This window comes from Lichenostomus cassidix, chromosome 3 (genome assembly GCF_008360975.1).
Source record: "Lichenostomus cassidix isolate B80296 chromosome 3, HeHo_3.0, whole genome shotgun sequence".
Lineage (NCBI taxonomy): Eukaryota > Metazoa > Chordata > Aves > Passeriformes > Meliphagidae > Lichenostomus > Lichenostomus cassidix.
Genome location: NC_139483.1, coordinates 55,538,218 through 55,561,511, shown reverse-complemented (window position 1 = coordinate 55,561,511; position 23,294 = coordinate 55,538,218). Strand labels below are relative to the sequence as shown.

The following is a 23,294-nucleotide window of genomic DNA, read 5'->3' as shown; positions in this document are numbered from 1 at the left end:
AACTGTTGCAGCATAAAGGGGACTTGTACAAGAGGGATATGAAGGAGGACAGAAAAATAAATGCATTTGGGCTACTAGTGTTTATATTTCATGTTTGATTAGCCAGAATAGGAATGTGATTTTCACTTCTTATGAAGATTCAGTGTGGGGTTTATTACTCCTTCAAGTGTTACACTACAGACACCAATTCTGAGAAAACAGAAACAGTTTCTGTAACTCAGGAATGCCACTGACTACCAGTAGCTGATAATTCAGTCAAGGCTGCTTACAAGAGCTGGAATTCTTTGTCTTATTCTGAAGTAACTTTTAAGAAGGTGTCAGACCAACCACGCACTCAAATGCCATCCCCCAGGTCAAACACATGCTGTGTGTTCAGTCAGCAAGGGCAAGGAAACCTCCACTCCTCAACTGCTAGGCACTGACAAAATGGAAACCTGGCACTCCTGGACAAAGAGGATGGATGCTCCAGTGTACCCACTGGAAAAGTCAGCAAAGATGCACATTCTTTTCATATGAACATCAGGGGACTTCGAGATTATGGTCCAAGCCACCACCCCTTAAACTTCTAAGACCCAAGTGTACCAGAGAGCATTCAGAGGTCACACACCACACATGTAGCTGGACTGCAGGGATGCAGAGATCTGGCAAAAGGAGATGCCCAGGTCATGATCAACACAAGTTACAAATACTCAAAACACCAGGGAACAACTTACTATGGCCATGAGATAATGCAAGATTGTTAAATTTACTAGCTAGGGACAGAATAAATGAATGATCCACTTAAGCAGAATTGTGGGATGGTCTATGTATTTAATTGGAGAATCCAAAAGAACTGACAGTCTTATAATACAAAAAAGACATTATATATACATATACACACATGGAATATGTCTATATATATCCATATAGATATATATATAAATCAGTAAACTTGAATAGTGCCTTTATCATGAGCATCTTAAGGCATTCAAACATTTTACTACAACATTGACCCAATTCATTATCTTTTTGCTGTGCTGAAATAAAGCAAACAGATTTAAGGTCTGATCAGAAATACCCACATCATCTGAAACAAAAGCCTAATAGTATCTTCAGTGACAGCAGCATCATCTAAGAACCCACCCACTGCACTGCCTATCAGCTGAAAACTATTAAAAGGAGTCTAAATAAATCATTCCCACTCACAGCTTTGCAACAGCAGAAGATACATCAGTCTCAAAGAGACTTTCTAGCCATATATTCTATAGATTCTATTACAAATCGAGGATAGAAAAGAAACAGCAAGAGGGCCTGCCCGAGGATAGAATGCCACTGAATATCAAATAGTATTTACAGTACAGTATAGGATTATAGAACATTTTATAAATACAATTAATATGTATACAAGGGCATGTAAAAGAGAAACTTGTTTTCACGCTTTAGAAAGTGAAAGTAACCTGAACTAAAACTTACTGCAGAATTCCACAGCTGCTGGCTAGGAGCCTCTCTTCTCCACTGCCTGTACAAACCAATCCCCATTGTAGGTCAACAGTGAAACACCCATGTTTTAAGCAGCAACTATGAAGAATCTCAACAGACTCTGAATCTATGTATGAAACATCAAGTTTCAAAACATGGGTAAGGCAGAGAGTGCTGGGGAGTTGTGACAACATTTTTGTGTAACTAACTTTCTCAGAAGAGAACCTGGACTGTAACAAACTGCACTTTTTGCAAGAAAATACATAATACTGCAGCATATAGGTGGCAAAATTCAAAGTACATTACAACTTCCAACACATATTAGAAAATGCCAGAAGCATCTACCAAGTTATAAAGATGTGAGCACTTTCTGTATTTGTTTAAAAAGGCAGAATAATATTTAGTCTTTCAGTACTTGCACATGTCCTTAAAAGAATCAATAATTTCCTTTAATAAAAGCAATCAGTTTTGCTTTTTAGAACAATGGTGTCTTTACAGGACACTTTTTTATCCTTTTTAAAATTTATTCTTAAATTGCCTAAGATCAGTAATAGTATTAAACAGGAATACACCATAGTACAGTGCAGGCAGAAGAGAGATATACTCAGATGAAAAGGCAATTTGAAGAGTCAATTTAATGAATTGACATTATTTTCTCTGCACACTTCACAAATGGTGAGGCAGGCTTGATTAAATTACCTTTAACCAGTAATATATTATACTTTACTCCAAAACATGTAGACCAGTTTTACTGGGATACTTACTATGAAGGAGGATAATCTTTAAAGTTTATTTACATGAAAAGCAATCTTTTTTACATAATATATAAAATGGAGTAGTTATGCACTGCAGCCATTTTATAACATTTAAGCTAAATGAAATTTTTCTTAGAAGCTATTCTACTTCAACAGCTGTGGAAAAGGCAGACAGAACAGGAACTGTTTTATTAAGCTGCAAACTCATTTTCATTATAGAAAGCAACTAACTATTTGTTTGAGAAAACAACTTCTCATAACCATCTTCTAACCATTATAAGCACTTCAGCACTTCACAGCAGAAAGGGGAACTTCCACAAACATTTCCTTTTATGACAAAGTATGTTTAAGAAGTTTCCCCACTGCCAACCTGCTACAGTTCCTCAGTTATGCCAATATAAATAATTTTTGGACCACATTGGAAACTGGATCACTCGAATGACCACACTTAGAAGAAAGGAAACTCCAAATGCTAAACAAGAAGCATTTTCTTCACTGATCCAGTATTCAAAGCAGTACTACAGACAGTTGCACTGGCACAAAGAGAGACAATGGACTGGAGCACAGAAAGAGAACAAATGGCCATAAGCAAACAAACCAGCTTGGTGAGAAAAGTAAACTGGTAACTAATGTTTGCTGCAACAACAGCTATGAACACCAGTTTTGTGATGTTTAGACAATTGCAATGCCAGTGCAATGGCACAAATAATAATTTAAGAGAGCAGTAATGCTTACATGCATGTTATTACATGCATGCTTCAATCCATTGGAATTCAATTCCAAGGAAGAAGAAATGTTCCAAAATACATGAAGTTTACTAAAAATAGTGCATTTTCTTTACCACTGTGTTAACTTTAGGAAAAAGAAGGATAGAGACAAAAACATAGTTCTTTCTGCCTCTCAACTCTAACTCCTGGTCTTGTCTCAGTGAAGCTGCTTAGAGTGAGGCTCCTCTCCCTGCTCCCAGTAACCTCAGCAGGCTCAGTACCCTCCCACCACAATACCCTAGGAGATACCTGATCATCTGCTGCTGGGAATTATGGAAACAGTAATGCAGAATGTGGCGGGCACAGCTGTAAGTTCCTAATTCTGTTCTGAACCAGGCTGTGAAAGACAGAGCATTGAAACTGTACTGCCAGCTCAGACAGAACTGTGCACAGCCCTTCTCCTCACTGCCTGTGTAACCAGGAAGAAAACTGCCCCATCAAAGGGAAATGGATCTCCACAAGTCTCAAAAGTTGTCATTTATAATCTTTTCCCATTACTATCTCAAATTTATAATAAAGACACTATTCTAAAATTTGTTTTTCAAACTAAAAATTGCAACTAAAGCAGCACTGTACACACTTTACAGTTTGGTTGCAGTCAGAAAATGAAACTAGATTTTAGAAAGTGTTTTTATCTAAAGCTTCTTTTCCTCTTACATCTACAGGAGAACTGATGACAGGAGACAATCAAGTTGTTTCTGAGTGAGCAGTCCTGCTTTGAGAGAACCAGTCACATGCTACAGTGTTACTAATATAAAGTCCAATTACTATTTAATAAAATACTAGTTCTAATGCTTTATCCTCTTATGGTCATACTATAGCCAAGACTGACACTTTCTTGTTTCAAAGCTGAGAACTGGGCCACTGCCACAGCAGCTGGAAATGTTTCACCAGATAGGTGGCTGTTTTTCCAACAACTGTGAATAATAAGGCTAAATACAGTGAGAAGTGGGGGTACAGCAGCCTTTTTTTTTTTTTTCTCTTCAGAAATGTATCAGAGAACTTTATTAGTGTAAAGCAGGTTTTATATTTGGTCAATGCATGGAAAAACTCTGATTTAAAATTCTGAAGCAGAGATTTGTTCTCTAATATTATTCAACATATGTACAAATAGATACCAGGCATCATCTTAGGGGGAAAAAAAAAAAATCACTATTTCCTGTTTTGAGTACTTAGAGTACAGAGGACCAATAACAATATTCAAGTGATTTTTTTTACCTAACATCAAATCTCTTCTACATTAAACAATTAACATCACTGGAATAAATTAATTTTTGAGAAGGACTTCCCTGTATTCTGGGGAAACAAAATGTACAGAAAGTGAAGCCATGATTTTTTTAGCATTTAAAAAAAAGCATGCACTTATTTACGCTACCAATCTTCTTTCAATTCTCTTAAAGGAAGAGACTTTTCAAAAGCTATAGCTGCAAAATTGCTTATTTTGTTTTTGAGCTTTATTCCTCTACTAAACATAAACCAGATCATGACTCTGAACTCCTCTACCTAGCTGTTCATCATCATCATCATCATCTGACTGCTGCTCTGAGTTTTGGGAACTACCATACTCATACTCAATGGGCTTTGGATTGTTGTACGGGTAGCCATTGTCATCAAAAAACCTTCGGAATGTGAACTCATAAAAAGCATGTTCAGGATGTTTTCCATTTTTGTACCACCCATTAAGGGTATCGTTTCTATTCCCCTCCTTATCATCATCACTCCACAATTTATCTGGATCAACTGGATCAAAGTTTGATGTGTCTGTAGGATGAGCAATTTTGGGTATGTAGAAAGCAGACTGTCGCCGTAGATCGCTTGAAAAATCAATTGTTTTGAAAAATGGATGAGCTTTTATTTCATCTGCACCGTTTTTGCCTAAACGATCTTCCGGCCCTCGGCAGAGTTTAATAATAAGATCGGATGCCTCTGGAGTCAATTTAGCCTGAGGTGGAATATGAAGTGCAGTTTGCCAGTTGATAACCTTAAAAGCAAAAAGATGTGTTATTTATTTACAGTTTCATAAAAAGAAAAAAACACATTAAAACAACAAAACAAAGCAAATGACCACAAAGAAATAATTCAGTATCTCTAAGGTTTTTCACAGTAGGGGGTAAAACATGAAGCTGCTCTTCCAGAAACATGAGGAATATTATACCTGGAAATCTGGCAAAATACAGGTAAAGTTTATTCATATTCCAAATCTAAACTAGATTCTGGCATGGAATACCCCTGGTAGAAACCAATGAAGATACCATAAAATCCAGCATCTGGAACCTGAGATTAGGCATAAGGCTAACAACCTTAAAAAGGTGAGACAGATGAATTTTAATTTACATGATGTACTGTAAAGATTAACAGATTTCAGGTTTTTAAAAAACCAAACCAAATCAATGCTGCACTACATTTGAGCCAGCTGAATGCAATTTTGCAAAAATGAAAACCTGCAGAAGAGTGCCCCGGTGTTTTCTCTATAACAGCAGGGGCTCAGGAAGGAAAGGACCAATGGCTCTGAGCTGTCAGCCCTGAGAAGGGAGTCATCTGCTGCTCCTCCACCTTCCCATGCTAAGCACCTGCAGGTACATCACCAAAGGAAATCCTCTGCAGGCAAGCAGGCATGAAAGCCAAGAGGTGGGAAAAGAACACCCAGATACTGGAAGGGGAGAAGAAAAGCGGGAATAATAACTGGAACAGATACAAAAAGTGAAAAGCTGAGATGTGATGTAACTGTTAGTTGGCATGTTTACTGTATGACCAGATAAAAGTTATCAATGTAATCCTAGAAGTCCTTTTATAAATTGAGCACACCTCCACAGTAACGTAAAGTTTAAAATCTCCATAGTTTAAAACATGCTTGGATAGGCAGTGGTCTCAAACATCACCTTTGTTTCCATTACAAATTAGAAAGACTATGTAAATTTAAAGCCTTTTTCAGACAGTTAATACCAGGCTTTTAAAGTTACCTTCATTTGTGTTTCCAGTGGTGTTTGTGCCAGGAATGGAGGCTGCCCCACTAGCATCTCAAAGAGAATTACTCCAACACTCCACCAGTCACACAATTGTGTGTAACCTGAAATAAAGTTCAATGAAGGTAGTCAAGCCTTTGTATAATTTTAACCTTGAATTTCTAAGACTAAAAAAGTTCACAAGAGAATTCTATTCAATACTTAAGATTTCTGTATTAACGACTAATCATTACTTTGTTAAAATATTGTCATCTCTGGGAAAAGCCGCAGTGTAGGGAAGGTGAAGCAGGACACCTGAATACCAGTTACTCTGCAGTGAGACTGCAGTACAAAACCGCCCTGATTACCTGTTCGCAACAACACTTCAGGTGCGATGTAGTTGGGTGTGCCCACGAGGGAATGGGCCAGGCAGCGCTGGTGCTGCCGTGCAGCCCTGCGCTCCAGCGGCTTCAGCCGATCCCCACACCTGCAGTTGGCTGGGTCACCCCACTCACTGCTGAAATCCATACTGTCCTGACGGGCATGATCACCTACCATGGAGTGAGAAGGATGCCAAAATTGAAGACAATTACTTTAGTTCTTATTTAACATGAAATTTTCTTTATCTGTTAGCATTTCGTGTTACAAGACAGAATGTCTCAGTTTCAACACTCAGCCTGAGAGTTAAAACAGAAATCAACATCACGATGTTGATTTTTGTTTGTGATATAAAATATCAACCTCTGAGGACACAATTTTTTTAAGCTAATTTTTGACATAACTATGAGAAAATACCAATCTTGATGCTTTTTAGTTTTTTCTTAACCACATTGGAGGTACAGGGGATATATTGTTTTTACACTTATGTAATCATAAAACCTCTAACATGGAAATCATCAAAAAATAAAATCAGATTTTAAATCTTTATCTTCTCACCAAAGACTGAGTAACAGTCTGGCCTAAGATACATGATATTTTGATAGAAACTAATCAAAAGTAATTTAAAACTTGCTTTTGAAGATATGTTTATATTTTTGAAAATTTAAAACAGCTTATCACAGAATCTGTGTTTTACCACTCTCAAAACCATGACTGCTCTTTTGCTCCAACTTTTTCTTTAAGTAATCAGTAGGATTTTTAAAAGCCTACATAAAACTTTCTCAAAAAGGAAACAGCACAGTCATCTTTCTACTCATTTATAATTTAGTTCCTTGTAAAGAATACTTGTATTTCTCTTACCACTCTGGTAGTATTTGGAATCATGGGTCCATCGAAAACCTGTGCAGAGCCCGAAGTCAGTTAGTTTGATATGACCATCACGGTCTATCAAGATATTGTCAGGTTTAATATCTCTGTGGATGAAGCCCATTTTATGAACACTCTCAACTGCGCACGTCAGTTCTGCCGTGTAGAACCGTGCCAGATTTTCTGGAAAGACACCCATTCTAATTAGGAGACTCATCATATCACCTCCTGGAATGTAGTCCATTACAAAGTACAAATTGTCCTTATCTTGGAATGAATAGTACAGGCGAACCACCCATTCATTATCAGCTTCAGCAAGGATATCCCGCTCAGCTTTAACATGAGCAACTTGATTTCTAAGCAAGACATCCTTTTTCCTCAGAGTCTTTGTTGCATATAGAGCATTAGTATCCACTTTTCTCGCTAGGCAAACTTCTCCAAATGCACCAACTCCTAGGGTTTTAATTTTTACAAACATTGACTTGTCCATTTTAGCTCTTCTTAGCCGAATGTAATTTGACTCCTTCTGGCACAACATTTTCCTCATTTGATCCCGGGCTTCTGGTGATAATCCAACCTGTGCAGCAAACAGAGTTACACCTGAAGAGTGAACAGTACTCTTAATTCTTGGTAAACTTCTCATAATTAATTACAAGGCTTAGGCAAAGCAAACCAAATACTTATATACAGCACAGGAAAAAATACTTAAAAGGGTTTGGTTTTGTTTTGATTTACACATAAGGATTCTATGAAAACACATAGGAGTGATAAAACCGAAATGTGATCATTTTCAACAGCAAAATGCATGAGGTGCCATGCACCAGGAGGTTCTTGAGAGGGACTACATTCTCGAGAAAGGGTAATTTACAAACTACTGACAAAAACCACTGCAAATAATATTATCTGAGTAACAGTGTCATCAGCTACATCCCTGATTCTCTTTACAGGGTTAAAGAAAGCCAAGATGTGCCTAGGAGCTGTAAATTGATGGGGGCAAAGGAGCTGCCACTGGAAATGCTGCCCCTCTCCAGACTACCTGGAGCAGAAATCACTGAACTTCCTGACCATGCAGTAGAATTTCAGAGCAACTCTCTCACTCTCAAACTTCCATATGTAGCTACACAAACCAGATTCCATTGGCACTGCTTCCTACTGTCTGCTCACGCCAAGCCCATGCCTCTGCCACAAGCCTGGACCTGATATTCCCTCTTATCACACAACCCACCCCTTTCTAACAGGACTTCACTCACACTCTCACTACAGCTCTCCACTCTACACACTAACCAGCTGAGCAGAGAACTTCCTTTTGAAGTGGTTCACTCCTCCCCACAGTATCTTTTCTTGGCTCCCATCTGTGTATATATCCCTATCTTGACGGAACATCCCTGGTGTTCCAGCCCATGGCACCAAGATTCTGACAGCTAAAACACTCACAGGCCACACGCAACTCATCACCTACAGCATGGAAACCCTTATCTACAAGAACCACATTGATCATTCTCATTGTACTCCAACCTGGGTGACTCCTGGTGTATTTCTGCTGGTTTCAATTCCCTTAAGAGTCCCATTCAATTTTTCTTGGCAAATTTCAGGGTCTGGAATCAGAATAATCCTTCTTTTTTGTTTTAATATGAACAGAATCTGTCTTCAATTTTTTATATTCTTTTCTCTGTGACACTATCCCCATGTAGCTTGATGTTCATTCCTTATTTTCTGACAGAATTTCCAAATTAGTATATGCTCCCTTTCTCATAGCATCTCAATTATTTTATCTGCCTACCTGGCTTGAAATAACAAGCCAGGATAAACAGCAACGATTTCCAAGTTTAACCTATAGCATATTTCCTTATTTTTTCATGGATATGTTGATCACAAACTCAAACATGGCCACACTGACTCCCTGCAAACATCATAACTGTACTCAAGCACTATTCTAAAAGCTTTCCATTTCTTGATGTCACATCTTAGAGATTCTTGATGCCAAATCTTGCATTCATTTCCTTAATGCTTCAAATATATGAGATACTGTCTGCATAGCTGTACTCAGGACCATCATTAGGACTAAGTAACTAGTATAGGCCTGTATAAACTGCATTTTAATAGATAACTTCAACTTTGACTGACTTACAACATAGCTTGAAACAAAATACAATAGATGTCACTGAGAAAAAAGGCGAGAGAAAATATCAATTAGAAATCATTCAGTATCTTAAAATTGCTTTCACAAATTACTATATGTTCGCTATTAAAGAAAATACTGTTAGAACACAGAAAATTTCTTATCCAAGCAAAAATGGATCCAAAGAAGATGCAATTAGGAAAATACATACAAAATGCTTGTCTACCCAAACTTCACAAGGAATGCAAATTAAGTAAGATTTAAGTGGGGAAGGCTGTCTCAAATTTGAGACAATATTTTTTGTAGACATCAGACAGGCAGTCGTTGGAACTGGGCAGCAGTAGTTTCAAGACTGGTGTGGAAAATAGGTTCAACTACTTCTTCTGAATCAAAAAATTGTCTTACTGTGGGAATATTTGTCTTCCAGGACAGAAACATCTTAAGTTTTCTATGAATGAACAGGCTTAAGGCACCCTTCAACATAGAAGGAAGGATTTATTTAAGACAGATGTCAAGAAGACAACTGAAGACCTGAGCCTCTTAAGTTCAGACAATGGTGGGATCACCTTCTCAAGGCTTTACTGAACCCTAAAGTCTGCCTCTGTACAGACCCAAACTGAACACACTTGACACAAACTGAACCCCAGTGATCATTTACAAAACTAGAAAAGAATTAAACCTAGATGGCACCAACCCCTAGGAGTGAGATTCAATACAGCAATTAATCACTGTAAGACATACAAATTAGAGTCTCCAAAACCCTTGTGGCTTTGCTTTCTTCTACTGCTCTCTAGCTCTTGCATCCTAACAGTTTTATTGTAAAAGACTAGCCCAAGTACTGCAATTTGTCACCTCTTCCCTCAATCCACCTTCACGTCTCCCTATGTCATCCATTAGACCAAATGCTAATTACAAACTTTATCTCTGAATGGTTATATTTCCCCTAGAACTCTCCTCAGCTTCAGCATTTACCAAAAATTACTAAACTCTCTCAGCTGCATAAACTCTTCTGCACATTTATTTCCAATTATTTCTAGAAAATGCCAGACACCAGTTTCCTGACTTGCTCTCTATCATCACGCAATTTCTTGTCATTTAGCTCCCTTCTCACCTTGCTGTGCCTTAAAGGTGGCTTAAGTTTCTCTTTGCAGGAAAGACACCTATTGTAACTCTTGGCCAAACTCACACATCTAAATTAAACATTTTTGAGACCACTTCATTCTTAGGAAACTTGATAGCATAGAAATATGTTACCTATGTTAGAAATACAGCATCCTTTGAAAGAAATTGTTTTCATAGGGATGCATTCTGGGGTTTTTTCCTTCAAAATTCAAAGGGAAGAAAAGAAGGGATTCAATACTTGCTTCATCTTGTCAAAACTTTCTGAATGTAAATCCTGAGCATGTTTCCCTTTCTCCTTCTCATGAAGACCCAAAATATACTTTATTGTTGAGGGAATCCTCTCCTGTATACTTATGAAAACAGAGAGGTCTGCTGCAGCATGACACCCCAAGTTCCACCCTTCAGCCTGTAATCTAACATCCCAGCTTTAAATCTAGCATAAATATTATAAATTACATTTCATGGAAGAAAATACCCCTAAGGTTCTTTAAATGAATAATACCAAGAAAAGTTTTATCAGTGCTCTCATGTAAGTAATACTTATTCTGAGATACTACAGAACACAACACAGTAAGAAGGGAAAGTGAAGTTTGCAAAACAATATTAATTACAGTCTTACATTTAAGTACTCAAAAATAGCCAAAATAAATTCATGCTTAATTTTGATGCAGGATTGCATGCAAAGCCCTCTAAAAAGGGATCATGCTATTCTTAAGAAACACTGTTGCTTCAGAATCTTACTTGTCTACACAGGGATGGAGGCTAGAGAGTTCAGGAAAGCTTCCCACACCTTAACAGTTTAAATCAGCTGTTAGTGAAGTGAAAAAGGAAAGAGAGAAGACTAAGAATAAAGATCTAGTAAGAGTTCCAAGATGAAATCTTGCTAACATTTACATATTTGTGATTAAGCAAGCACTTACAAAAGACTACAGCTTACAGTAAGAATTTTCAAAGAGTAAGAAAACACAGATTTAAAAAAACAGCATGTCAAGAAAGCGGCATAAGCCAAATACATACTGTCATAGAATAAATTAAAGTTACATCATACTTATGTCAAACTTTCAACTACAATTGCTAAGAAATATATATAAGTGACACATCTCAATTTTACCTTTCTGCAAATCTTAGTTTCACTACTTCTCACTATTTTCTCTTTTGAAATGACATATGTTTATGTCAGATCCAGTTTTTACCCTTTCGATATGGTTTAACAAAACACTGAAATACCAGAAATAGACCACTGACTCCATGCAGGCACAAAAAAGTTGATTTCACAGGTCTTTGTTTTATAATTATCCCCTTCAATTACTCTTGTTTAAACCAACATATTTGCAGTGTGGATTACAAAATAATTAGACAAAAGATACCATGGCTCTTCCATTCTAAAAAAAACCCAACTAACCTTTAAATGTTTTTTTTTAATTTGAACTTATAAAAACTATCCCTACTGGTAACTAACTGCAAAATGTAAAAAATATCACTGTCCTGCCACTTGCCCCCACTTTGCTTGTACCTGCAGTACTTATTTTAAAAAAATGGAAATATTTTTTTAAATCGCTAAAATATTGCATGTAAGTCAAAAATCAGGACTAAAAAGAACTCATAACAAAAAGCTATGAGCCATGTAGTTACATCTCAGTTCATGCAACGATTATTTTGCTTCTGCTGCCTTACTGTATGTAGGCCATATGAATTACATTTACATATGCAAAAAACTTAAAAATCAACTTCTATAAATACGTAAACAAAGCAAGGAAGAATTTGTCACTTCTCAAAGATTAAAAATAAACTTCAATACTACAATGTACCACAAAGTTTTACTTATCTGTACTATTTAATTCTACAATTAAGACTTATCTCATAAAATTAATACAGGCACAGTTTAGTCAGAGATTTAGAAAGAAGGAAGAGTTTACCCGCATCATTTCATTCTCTAGTTGTTTTTTCCGATGCAAACGCTGCTGGTGTGACTTGAGTATATTCTCCACATGCTGCTCCATGAAGAATTTAAAGGCTTGAGGGGAATAACTTTGAATGCGAGACTCTCTTCTTTCTTCATCTTTCTTGTTTTTTCTTACAGGAACAGGTGAGGTTGTAATTTGTTTCTTTTCTTTATCTGTTGAATCAACACATTCATAATTCTTTTCATTCTCATCTTCCCTGGATAAAGGCGGTGGCTCCTCCTTGTTGAGCTTGGGTCCTGCCTCATACAGATTGACAGAAGGACTCTGATGTAACAAGTGTTTTGGGTAAGGCGGTGGGGGACCCTGGTAATTTGGAGCCTCTGCAACAGGAGGCATAACTGCCATATTTGTAGAGGGACCGTCGGAGAAGGGAATGGTCTGAACAGTTTGCACGGGCTGTGGCATCCAGGAAGGGTGAGTGGGTGCCAAGGCAGTCTGTAACTCTGGTTTCAACACTCGCATGCTTTTCACTGGTTGCTGAATGGGAGCTGGTGTTATGGCTGTCACTGTAGTGGCCGAAGGCTGGGAGCTGCCAGAGTGACTCTGCCTGCTGCCGTGATGGTTGTTGAAGGAGTTGGACCTCACGGGAACACTAGGCTGCCATGTCGGAATGTCATGCCCATTGCCCGGCGATGACTGCGGCTGCACAGGGGAAGGCTGTGACCAGGATGCAGGTATTCCAGCTACATTTGTGTTGTAAAGTTCCAGGTTGTGACTATTTCTGTTTGGCACCATTATTGCCTGAGGAAGATTCCCATTGGTGTATGCTGAAGGAGGAGCAGATCCTCCTGCCTGCATCTGTAGTGCTGTGGGACTCTGCCTGTTAGTTGGATTCATTGGGTACGGAGGTGGCTGGCGACTCACCGAATTCCCAGACACCACATTCTGGTGAACTATGAATTCTGCCTGACAATTGCCATTTTGCATTCCAGCTCTTCCTGAGGGAAGCAAACTAAATTTGCTGTTGGCAGAACTCTGCATGATTATTGGTTGCCTGCCAATGGGGACAGCACTCATGCCTCTCTGACCCTGTGTGGATGAATTCATAGGAGGAGGATTCATAGGTGGAGGTGGATAACCATCCTGCCATGCTGCTGGTGGCACTGGAGAAATACGGGAGATCACATATTCCATGTTTCCAGAGTACCGCTTTGTTTGCGAATTTGACTCCCAGGAAGGAGGTGGAGGAGTAGTTCCCCTTGGAGGAGGTGTCTGGCCCCGGGGAGGTGGAGGAGGAGGAGTGACACTCCTTATCTGTGGCAGAGGTGGGGGATTCACTCTTTGTCCATTGCCAGGATGAGCCTGAGCAAATGCCGCAATGCCAGATCCAGATAATGGCCTTCCTACATCAGGCTGGGAGCTGGGACTCTCTGAGCGATAAACGACACCCTCTCCCAGGGAAGGGCCATGCCGCTGAGGAACCAAGGACTCCTTAGAACCCTTCCAGCTCTGCTTGCGGTTAACTGACTGCTGCACAGCCCCTGCTTCCACGAGAAGAAAACACAGCATTTACATTATTAGAAATTATTCCTATTTGCTGCTTTGAGCATTTTGTTCTTCTGCATTAATTACTACAGAAACAGGACTTGAATTCTCTACCAATATATAATCCACTGTACGTCACATGAAAACTTTCTCTAGTAATACACAGCACAGCATGGTAATATGCTCAGTGCACATATAAGTGAATAAAAAAAAAAAAGCACTGAAACTGTAATACCAGAAAGTGATTTTTTAGAAATCACTTTCCTGAAAATACATTTTGCTTCAGTAATAATGCAAAAGTCAATTGAAAAAATGGTAATGTGCAAAATTATTAGGCTCACAATATATTTTTAATCACATGTACAAGAAACTCTCAGAATGTTCAGTACAAATGCAAAAAAAGTAGTAACATGGAGAAATATGTTACGTTGCTAGCCCTTACAGTTAACACTTGCAAAACATTTAGTATTTTTAAACTAAAATTTAACCGAATGCTGTAAAGTCAAGTAGCCTGCTTGCACCCTTGTATGCATACAGATCATCCAGACTTGTTATATTCCCTGCATGCAGAATTTGAGTAAGTAGTTTAATTTAAAAATTGTATCCTTTTTAGTAAAAGTGTTGTAGATAGTGAGGCAAGAATTAAAACTGTACGAATGCTAAACTTGCAGCACAAAACCCTGCCATATAGTTACTTTGCAAATGTTATTTTGCATCATATAAACAAAATATACAAGGAACTGCTAGGGCAGGCAGTCTTACTGTGGTTTTCACAGTGTTAACACTAAGATATGTGTAAACACATACAGTACTCTAACTGCTGAAAATCCCTCTATCCTCACTAAAAGAATGTGTTAATTACTGTATTTTTGCAAGTAACAATAAAAATTATGTGTAAATGGTGGAATTTACCTAAAAACTTCACACAAGCAGCAACTAATCCTGCTTAATAGACTAAAGGAAAATAAAGCCGTTCTTTGCTACTCCTGACTAATTTTTATTCCTACCTATATTGTTAATTTAAAATCTAACTCCAGTGCTAGCAGCTCAGCACCCAACCTTAGTCAAACAGAAGTTCAGTATTTCTGCTGCATTTGAAAGTTACCCATTGTTTAGGTGCATGCTACTAAAAAGAACACATCAAGTTATATTAAAAATGTGCTAGTATCTGCTATGAAAGCAGTAATAGCAAGTGGCAAAATTCTGACTTTGCTAGTAAAGACACTGTCTGTCCTCTAACATCTATAAGAACATGAAGCCTGCCTTAAAAACAACACAAACAAAACCTGTAAGCAAGCATGCAACTGAGCAGAGGGACGCTGAAACATAACATCCTAAAATATAAATGTTGTAGTTGTATGATATATAAATATACACACACACACACATACACAAAATTACACATACAGAGTGCTGTTGTGTGGGAGTGTGTGTGAAGAGAGACAAAAAACTAAAATAAGAATTCAATGCTCAGCACTTATTTCTAAATGGCACCTGACAGAGAACAAAATACAGGCGCCACATCAACAAGGGATAAAAATGAGATCCAAATGCCATTCCTTGTATAAGATGTTTGTACACAGTAATAAACCCATGCATTATAAAACAGTGCTTAAGAAATTCATGTCAAATGGACCTATCTTTCAGAAGGATTACACTAGATGCTTAAAATGCTGTTTTTAAAAGCAAAAAACCTGTATCTCAGCATCTCAGTTACACTGTGAGCACATGAAGGCTAGATTTATTATGTTCTATTTTTCACTGATAAGAATACACTCAGTGAGTTACTGAGTCACCATGGATACACCTACCTGGTGGTTTCATACCTGCGTTTACAGGTCTTGCTGCTGCTGCAACCATCTGTTCCCGACGAGGATCCTGGTAGCTCATTTTACTTATAAATTCAATGGCAGCTTCTATACTACGATTGTTTGTTTGTCTAAGAGCTTGTACAACCATATCCTAAAGAGAAAATTATATACCAAAAAATTTATAAGAAAATCACAAAAAATACCAAAAATCATGGTTATTTAGCCTAATATCCTCCAGTAGTTTTATGAAAGTCATTTTACAAACTAATTTTAAAATGTTTTCTCCAGAACAGATCCCCCAAAATAGTACTGCAGTCTCCATGTTCAGAAAAATAGGTAACTTATTGAAGCACTGTAGTTTGATGTAAATCATATCATCTTGCTATTCATTCAACAGCTTGCTTGTACAGCACTTTTTCCTACAGTAACAGGTAACAAGTAGTTACATGATGACCAGTAGTTACATGATGACCCTTCCAACCAAAGTTATTCTATAAAAAATATAAATAAATAGCCTGACATGAAATTTGGAACTTTTTAGCTCAAAAATTCTTCCTGATTAATATTATATTACTGGCGGAAACTCTGTTTATTATTTTTGTGGTAGACTTAGGCTCTGTGTTCTTAGAGACTCAAACACAAGTTTTGATCTGATGGACAATTCCATCTCAGTCAATGGAAAATGTGCTATGGACCAGTGGCATTTCCACTGACTTAATGAGATAAGGTCAAGCAAGAGGCAGAATTCCAGAGACGGCTCTCTGTAATGATTTATTATGGCCACATTTTGCCATATCAAAGCCATCATTTCAGTTCACGTGATGTTTTAACTGTTATACAAACATACGACGGCATTCGCCTCCTACTCAAACCAATGGGACACCAAAGAGGGCTCAGAAGGAGGCTGTCAGTACCAACTTCAAAGCCACATTTCTACTGTCATCATTTTTAACACTCAAACATGCAAAATTACATACAACCTTGAGAAACAATAATTATATTAAGCGAACAGAACCGTAAAATGGATTTTAAAATAAAAAAAACCTATACAATAAAGTTGTCGCAATCTTTACAAGCCAGCTGACATTAGAAAAAGCAGACACAACATTTTCAGCACAAAAATTTGGTCACCTACGTGACATGAAATATTTGATGTCTTAAAGAGTATCACTTTACACAGAACAAATGAGGATTGAACTTGAATAATAGTAAACAAAAGAGATTTTCTGTAAGCTATTTAGGATTTAAAAAAAAATTTTTTAAAAAATCAATGAATGGCATTCTACCCTGATTACTATACACATATATAAAAAATTATCTATATACACATATCTGATACTGCTTGATACCTATCTGTTCCACTTTAACTCTTAATACTACCTACTACCTGACGGGTGGTAGGAAATAACCATAACATTTGTGACATTTAATATTTTTCAAAAAAAAAGGTAAAAAAGAAATTCAATACATTTTGAAACTTCCCAAGCAAGAAAAATATTTTCCTCCTTCAGCTGTATCTGTTCCTAGTAGCATACGTGGATCAGTGCCATATGGGCTATTGTGGCAAAACAACTGTAGGTTAACACATGGCAGAAGGGGCTTACGCTGGCACTGTGCCTGAAAAAAGCCCCATATAATCACAAGTGTCATGGGAATTTGCAGTTGTATCCAAGAACAAAGGGTAGGAGCAAAAGACTTCAAGATACAAAGGATCCAACAAAAATACCAACTTAAGATACCTTTCTAGTTTGTTATCCAGCCACATACCACAAATTTCAGCGTGCAAAACCAGCTGCAGCTTCAATCTGTAAAAGTGGATCTGAGAACCGATCTACTTTGAAAACACAAACACACACCACTCCTTGCCCCAAAATCTCACACAACAAAAATCAAAAAACCTCCTCAACCTCAGCAACAAACCACAGAGCAGGAGCGAATTATTACAAAAATCATTTATCGTTATAAAATCCTTCCATTCTTCCTGACACATATTCTGGACTGTGTATTTGATCAAGTGAAAGGAACATGAAAAGCCACTATCAGCACTTCACACTGGGACACTGCTTAGGAAAAGCTAGTTGATAGGTTTGGAGAAGCTCACTCTTGTTAGAGGTAGATCTTTCTGTAAACATGAAAGCATCACAGACAGCAAAACTCATGAGCTGGTCACTACTGCAAGCAGTGCACTCCTGTAAAGTTAATCCCTGTGCCTTTTTCCTTTGGAAAGATGAGTGGTTTGCTAGCTCTTTTTTAAACCTGCTTTTGTATTCAGGTTTATAAAGAAGGCATGAAAACAAGTGTTATTTACTTTTATGTGCAGGTCTCAGTAAAAACATGGGAGTTACAAGTGTATCCATTTCTCCTTCCTGAAATCCACATTTCAGATTACTTTCCAAAATATTTGGAATTGCCTTTCAATTCTGAACGGCTGTATTTTATCAGCCTATTTTAATTGACCACAATCCAAAATTACTTCGAGTATCAGAGGCAAAATCCATGTTCTATAGAGTCCAGTCCTCTCTGCCTAAAATTATATAAATTAAATCAACCTACCACATAAGAACAATCTCAACACCAAAGCCGAGCCTCTCTAAATCCTTCTAGTTCTCCTCCACATCCCCCATTATTAAATGTTTCATGACCTAATGAGAAGCCTACCTGATTTTGAAGAAGCTTTTTGCTTATCATGCTGTTCAAACATTCCCTGACCAACACCCCCTCCAACATTCACTAATAGTTTATAGCTAGCAGAACACCAAATCTTCAAAATAAAACACTTCACCTCATCAAAGCCAGCAGCTTGTAGGTCTTGCAGCATTTGTCGATTAACTTCTGATGTTCCTTTGACAGCTGAGGTCGCTTCATTTGCAAAAGGCAGAAGTGAGTTTCTTATCTCCTGCAAAACCTTATGATATGTTACAAATTTGGGGGGATTTCGGCCTTGTCTAGGATCTTCAGATAACATTTTGCCCATGCTGTGATCAGCTTTAGCAGCATCTGAGGGTTTAGGCAAATTCCTGAGGCTCTCTCGTATTTCCTGTAGCATCTGCTGGCTGCTGCCAGTATAGTTACTGGCAGGAAAAGTTTTAGGCCTCATTTGTCTATAACCTTCTGGTTTCTCACTTCTCTTCATGAAAACATGTATATATGCAACCTCCACCAAGGACTCGCACACACCAGAATTCAAGGAAGACTGGCTGATGTCAGAACTTGTGAAAGCAGCAGCTCTTCACTGTGAAACCTTGGTTCCTGTAGTGCTGGAGCTTGTCACAACCCAAAACTGCTATTCTGTTAACAAAACCAAAAAAATCACATTAAACAGAGCAGCAAAAAAAAAAAAAAAAATCACAATGTAGCACTGATGGCAGTGAAATGTTCACATGCAGCACTGCCTTCACAGATATTAACAGCATGCTAAGCAAATTCTTCAGGCAGTTTTTATTCAACCTAATTTACAAACCGTGTTGGTTTTTTTAACTGTTAACAACAACTGTTTTAGGTGCCCCAAGTCTAAACAGTCCTGAATTGCAAAGCATGTGGACAGAGTAAAGAGTGACTTCTCTGGGAGGTGGACAAAGCTTTCAAGAGCAGATGTGAACCACTGGCGTGTGCTACCCCCACACTGCTTCTTTGCCTCCCCTCTCCTGTGTCCATTTGTCACCTGTGTTCTCTCCATCAACACCTTTACAGCCACAAGAGCCAACTCTACTACCAGTTAGCCAGGATATGGGCCAAATAACCTTGCTGTTCAATGACTCTGACATCAAGCTCCACAAAAAGATGGAATTGAGAAACACACCAGTAAGAGCACATAATTACAGTGATTTTATCCATTCTCTAGCAGTCACATACGTAAAAAGTACACACTTGCCTAGCTCATCACATGCAACTTTATGATTTCTTTTACCATCTGCCATTTGAATCTGTTCAAGGGTTCAAATTCTGAGGCTGTCAAGGTCTCTTAGCTCAAGTCTCCTTGAACAGTCTTTGTCAACAGTTAAGTAATTTTTAAATTTATTTTACATAAGGGAAGATGAGAGCAGGAAGAGAAACAAACAAACTTTAATCAGATTTTTTTTTTAATGTAAAATTGTTTAACAACTCAAGCATCAAATTCGCTGAGAGCATAGCTATGACATTTGGTAAGGAAAACAGAATTTTCTGCCAAAAGCCAAATAAAAAACGTTTGCATTTTGAAGGCGCTGACTCATCAGGGAAAGAGCCCCATTCCTGCAGAGAAATCAAATCTGTGTCCAGGCTGGGCACTAGTTAGTACTGCAACTGCCATGGCAAAGGATAGAGCAACCACAGTGAAACACTGGAGAAATTGCAGAGCATTTGCCTCTTTAGAGAATCATAAAACAAAACTTTTTCAGTCTCTACTGCTTCATAGGAGAAGATCAGTTACTAAGACAGTGCAAGATAAACTAAATGCTTCAGTGATGTCTTTTCTTCACAGGCTACAAAAAGGTGAAGCTCAACTAATTTTTCCTTTACTACTGTGTTGCTAAGTGCTTCTCATATTAGACATAAATTAAACAAGTATCTAAATTTTACACAGTCTACAAAAAAGTCGCTCTTCATTCATGTTTCATTTCTATAACACTTGCACTATCATAAACTAATTAGTGATTCAACTGTTGAGGAAGAATAAGACAAGTTAATAAGAAGAACTCTCTAAAACACACACAAATTATATTAATTAAATACTCATGCTACCCATATATGAATACAATCTGAAAGCTGAGAAGTAATACATAAATATGGACTGTGAAAAAAACCACAGGGGACACACTTAATCCCATTCTCCTCTCCATTTTAGAAATAACAGAATTTCTCTTATGAACTATCTACATCTTAACGGTTATTAACTTCACTCACAAGCTTTCTTTGCACTGTGATAGGTTTGAAACCTTAAATGAGTGTAGTTGGGTAGTTATATATATATTTTTATACAGTCTGATAGCACATAATTCTTCAGGGCTCACTGAATCAGTCATAAGAGTGAATTTTAACAATTAACAGTGAAATTTTGTTCCAAGTATTAAGAAATCCAGAAATCAGCAGAAAGTACAGCATGAGAGCAATTAAAATGTAATTAAATTTTGGCCACTTTCAAAATAATTTTCCAAACATGCCATATTTAAGACCACAGTGAAAATACTTTGTGGGAAATTTTTTCCAAAGAAGATGAAAACATGACAAAATATCCATACATAAGTTTTTCAGAAATTCCAAAGGCATGGAATTCAGGATAAAACAGTTTTTTTGCACCTGCGTATTTTACAAATTTCATCTGGTATTTCAATACTCACTTTATGGTTACATCTCAGGTAGCTGATATGGACAAATCTAACACTACTAAGGAACTTACCCAAATAAGCAATAACTGTTTTTGGTGGGCTGCTTCTTTTGGCAGCACCGATGGGCACCAGAACGTGCATGTGAAACTAAGTCTTAATTCTCAGAAAACAAATCAAATTAGTTCTCCAGAAAGCAGGAATTACTACTGTTCACCTTGCTTTATATATGAACCTCGAAATTCACAAGTCACCTCTACTTACAGATATTTGCACACATTTTAAAGGAAGAAAGTGTTGGCTGCTGAGTAAGAAATGTATCTCAATTTTTTTACTTCTAACTAGTAAACAACAACTGTATCCAAGGGAACTGATGTCTATTCCCCCTTGCAATTTTGTGTCCTTAACTGATCTGTTAATGCAGCTGCTTCTTCTGATTAAATTATCTTCCCTAAGGAGTTGGAAAAAAAAAAAAAAATCTTTTCAAAACACGGGAATACGGTATTTTCTTCTACAGGTCAAACTGTAAGAGAAAAAAAAACCCACCTTGTTTTGTTGGGGTTTTTTTACATTATAATCATGAAAGATTGAACTTATATAAATAAGTGCTTGAATGAAAACTCAGAAGTGTTCAAGGTCAGGCTGGACGAGGCTTGGAGCAACCTGGTCTAGTGGGAGGTACTCCTGCCCATGGGAGGAGGCTGGAACCGGGTCATCTCTAAGGTCCCTTCCAACCCAAAGCTGTTTGTGATTCTGTGAATGGCCACATGCAACTGTCAATGACTCCCATGGTTTTCTAAGGAAAAAAATACACAGCTTTATAATATAACTCTAACATTCCTTATATGCAATCCTTTCAATACTGAGTTTGAACATCACATACTAATGTATTTTGGTATATTCTCTGATGTACCTATTCTAATAGCTTATTTTATGCATAATCACAACGCTTTACTGCTAGGGAAAAAGAAGGTAATAAAGACTTTGGAAGTCATAAAATTAAGTTTGTAAGGGCTTGGTTCAGACCAACAAAAGGAAGCTGATCTTTAGGTAACAAGTCATTGAGCTGTAACAGCAATTTCCCAAAGGATGCATTTCCAACGCCAAAAGTTTCCCAAGGATGAGCAGAAAACCGGACGCTAAAATTAGCACATAAGCACAACTACATACGGTCAGAGAAGCCTGAGCTGGAAACAACCAGAGGCCAGCTGAACACTAGGAACATTGTGCATTCGCTCGGCTTGTTTCCATTCTTACGCTCTGCTATCTCCTCTAGCAGGACGCAGCTCTTCTACGTACGCAAGTATTCCCGGGAGCAGCAGGAGCTATCTGAGGCACACCTCGGAGCGATCTTCCCGGCTAACAGCAGCAGCGCAGCCTCTGAGCACCTAAGCCCCACCGCGCTGGCTGGGGCCGACCCCGGTGGCTGCAGGTCCGCAGGACACAGCCTCCCGGGCACCACGCAGGCCGGGAGAGCTTCACCGCCGGGAAGAGTATCCCGAACGTGCCCCACCGGGACACCTGCGCTTCTGCCGCCCCGCCAGCCCCAGGCCGTGACCCGAGCTCGCTCCTGGCCCGGCCGTGTCCCGCAGAGGGCCCAGGAGCGCCGGGCCGAGCCGCAGCGGGCCCGTTACCGCCCCGACCCCCCTCGGCACCGCGCACGGCGGACTCTACCTGCGGCGAGAAGGCGGCGGCAGCGCCCCAGGCGCTCGGAGCTCGGCCCCGCCCGCGCGGCGCCGACCGGCCGCGGCCCTTCCCTTCCTTCCTTCCTCCCTCCCTCCGCCCCTCGGCGATGCCGGCAGCGCCCGCTCGGTCCCTCCGCCAGCGCCCGCCGCCGCCTCGGGCCGCTCAGTTCGGCGCCGCCATTTTGTCGGTGTCCCCGCCGCGGAGCCGCCCGGATATGGGCAGATCCCGGCCTGCCCCGCGCGGCTCCTGCCGCTCCCGGATGGAGCTGCGGCGGCTCCCGCCCGCCCCGGCGGGGAGCGGCGCCGCCTGTAACCCCTGCGAGCCCGGCGGGGCACCGCGCACACCGCACGGCCCTGCGCTGCGGGCGGCAGGCAGAGCTTGCGCCTCCCGGGCCAGTGCCGAGCACCGCGGACAATTTCCGATGTGCTAATTTTCCGATTTTCTTTTAATGGGGAGGGAGGGAAAGCTCCGCCGAGCCTCGTGATCCAGCTGATGCCCGAACGATGGACTCTTTACAGACCAACAGGAAGGAAAACCCACTGGTTAGCACTCGGAGTGATGCATTTCATCCCCATCTTTTGCATTTCAAATAAATCGGGAAGCAAAATTTAGGCTTCTTTATCAAGCGCACCGGCACCAT

At 39.1% G+C, this 23,294-nt stretch overlaps 1 protein-coding gene across 7 annotated transcripts; it reads right to left on the bottom strand.

Annotated features, from left to right (window-relative positions):
- Positions 1-790: 790 nt before the first annotated feature.
- Positions 791-22,779, bottom strand: LATS1 (large tumor suppressor kinase 1). 7 transcript variants are annotated; one of them, XM_085055859.1, is made up of 8 exons: positions 22,643-22,779; positions 18,451-18,956; positions 15,669-15,819; positions 12,325-13,856; positions 7,162-7,744; positions 6,291-6,473; positions 5,941-6,047; positions 791-4,961 (listed from the first exon to the last, which is right to left on the bottom strand). In XM_085055859.1, exons 2-8 carry the CDS (start codon positions 18,799-18,801, stop codon positions 4,446-4,448), a joined length of 3,423 nt encoding a protein of 1,140 aa, XP_084911985.1. In that variant the 5' UTR covers positions 18,802-18,956; positions 22,643-22,779; the 3' UTR covers positions 791-4,445. The 7 variants fall into 7 exon arrangements, with proteins under 7 accessions (XP_084911985.1, XP_084911989.1, XP_084911990.1 ...); XM_085055863.1 differs by having other exon boundaries at positions 12,325-13,853; XM_085055864.1 differs by having other exon boundaries at positions 15,684-15,819.
- Positions 22,780-23,294: the final 515 nt, after the last annotated feature.